The sequence below is a fragment of the Octopus bimaculoides genome, chromosome 13 (genome assembly GCF_001194135.2).
Source record: "Octopus bimaculoides isolate UCB-OBI-ISO-001 chromosome 13, ASM119413v2, whole genome shotgun sequence".
Classification (NCBI taxonomy): domain Eukaryota; kingdom Metazoa; phylum Mollusca; class Cephalopoda; order Octopoda; family Octopodidae; genus Octopus; species Octopus bimaculoides.
In genome coordinates, this window is record NC_068993.1 from 40,873,202 (window position 1) to 40,875,701 (window position 2,500).

The 2,500-nt window shown below is 39.1% G+C and overlaps 1 protein-coding gene across 1 annotated transcript in view; it reads left to right on the forward strand.

The window, feature by feature from the left end:
* Positions 1-2,500, forward strand: part of LOC106879281 (branched-chain-amino-acid aminotransferase, cytosolic) — a 435,059-nt gene that overhangs the window by 423,745 nt on the left and 8,814 nt on the right. Inside the window, exons 7-8 of the mRNA XM_052972440.1 lie at positions 923-1,065; positions 2,170-2,255. Coding sequence (XP_052828400.1) covers positions 923-1,065; positions 2,170-2,255 — 229 coding nt within the window. The remainder of the gene's footprint in view (positions 1-922; positions 1,066-2,169; positions 2,256-2,500) is intronic.

The window sequence follows — 2,500 nt, forward strand, 5'->3', positions numbered from 1 at the left end:
AACTTTCATTCAAGAGTTGAAATCAAATTTGAGAATGAAGCAATATTTTTTTTGATAAATTAGACGGGCAGCTTTTTTTTTTTTCCCACAAGAATAGACATTTTATCGTCGTCGTCATTGTCATCAATTGTCTCCCATTGGAGCTGCACCTTCTGAAGAAAGACTAAATGTGTCATTTGGTTTATGGTTGGTTGCCTTTACTAATAGCAACTATTTTACAAAGCATACTGATTGCACTTCTGCATGGTACCAATACTAGAAAGATTGAATTATCCTTGGTGAGACTGGACTTGAACTGCATAATCGTATGTTTACTCTGAGCTGAAGAAAACTTCAAGAGAATATAATAAATAGTAATAATAAACTTATGGTATACAGTGCTCAGGTGCACTGCAGCTCATCAGAAAAAGTAACCAAAACTGCATGAACAGTACATAGAATATGCACAGGGAGTGAACAGTGTAAAAGTCTTTAAAAATAAAAATTGGGTTGGGAGCTTCAGGTGTACTGCAGCAAATTTCAGGAAGCATGGAAGCTTTGAAGGATGCAGTGTCCTGACAGCTAACAACTTCAGCAATTCTGTGCATGAAAAATCTTTGTGAAAGTCGTGTGCTATGCTTTATTTTTTTATTTTGTTATCATGTCCACGAGTGTTAGACATGGAATCCAAAATGGTGCCCATGGTTGTTGTTGGAAAGATGGTGGATAATATAATCTTGTGAGTGTCAACCAAGTCAGTTGCCAGATGTCAAAGCTTTAATGTATAAGTTAGCAGTGTCCTTTTAAACACCGGCCTCATGAGTGGTGACCCAGCTTTACTCTAATTTGCTTCGGATAAATGGCTAGACTGTTTTTTAGATTTGTTATTTGTATGGAAAACATGAGAGTTCTCTGATTACTCACTCTTATCTTACTTTTACAGGAACTATGCTCCCACGTTATTGCCACAAGTTGAAGCTTTTCAGCAGAATTGCCAGCAAGTTCTCTGGTTGTTTGGAGAGGATCACCAATTGACAGAAGTTGGCACCATGAATCTCTTCATCTATTGGATTAACGACGACGGAGGTCGGTATTAAAGAAATCTTATATAGCCACAGGCAAAATAAAACAATACTAATAATGATTTCAAATTTTGCCCCAAGGCCACTAATTTTGTGGGAGTGGATAAGTCAGTTACATCAACCCCAGTGTTCAGCTTCAAAGGACAAAAGGCAAAGTCAACCTTGACAAAATTCAAATTCAGAACATAAAGATGGATGAAAAGCTATGAAGCATTTTGGCCAGTATTCTAACAATTCTGCCAGCTCACCACAATAATAATAATAATAATATCAAAGTCATCAGCTACACAGATTACAGATTTGTGATCTGCACAGTCGACCTAGATAGGATTCATATGTAGGGCCCCAGCTACTGGTAGCTGAATGCGGCTTTCCTAGCGCTTCAAGCATTTAGAAGCAATACCATGTTTCTGGGGAGAAACTCAAGTGAGGAGAGCTCAGTGACAGGGGTGCATTGTCATCGTGAAGAATCCAATTCTTCTTGCTCCACAGATCCGGTCGCTTTCACCAAATGTCCTCCCTCAGACACTACAAAACATGGCAGTAGAACTCTCAACTGACATTCTGGCCCTGGGGGATGAATTCTCAACGCACAATACCACTTTTCTGGGGGTGATGCTTGTAGCAGGTCTTCCAGATTGCTTATCATCTTCCAGGGATGTTCTTTCACTTTTGAAGTGCCCATACCACTTGAAACATTGCATACAACTCGTTGCCTCATCACCGTAAGCTTGCCAAAGCATGCTCAATATCTCTGTAGCAGAGTTTCCAAGTTTAACAGAAGATTTCACATTGGCTCTTTGTTCTTGTCCATGGCAAAATCGCAGACTACAGCATACACGTGATCACAAAAGCACAGATTCCACAACTTGTGAAGTAAACACTGTGATGTCACTTGGTACACTGCTTCATAAAGGTCACTGCTAGCTCTCACTGTGCACACAACCATGTGCTACCATCTGTTGGCGCTACAGAACTAGTCCAGGAACTTTTTGATACCACCTTATATACATTATTTTTATTTGTTCTTTAACTTGTTCTAGCCACCACTTCTTGCTTCAATATAGTAGTAATTGGTTTCCTTTACCTTTTTTTTTTTTTTTGACAGAGAAAGAACTAATCACACCTCCTCTCAATGGACTCATCTTACCTGGAGTCACCCGGAGAAGTCTTTTAGAATTGGCCCGTGGTTGGGTATGTATTTAGTTTCAGCAAGTCCTAAACTTCTTTTATAATTTTTTTTTACTCTCTCTCTACATACATACATACACACACACACACACACACACACACACACACACACACACACACACACACACATATATATATCTGTCTCTTTCTTTCTTCCTTTCTCTATATATCTCTGCTGACAAGGGGATTCCCTCCTCCACTGAAGGGTACATTGTATGATGTTTGTGTATAAACTTCAATGCTGTTAT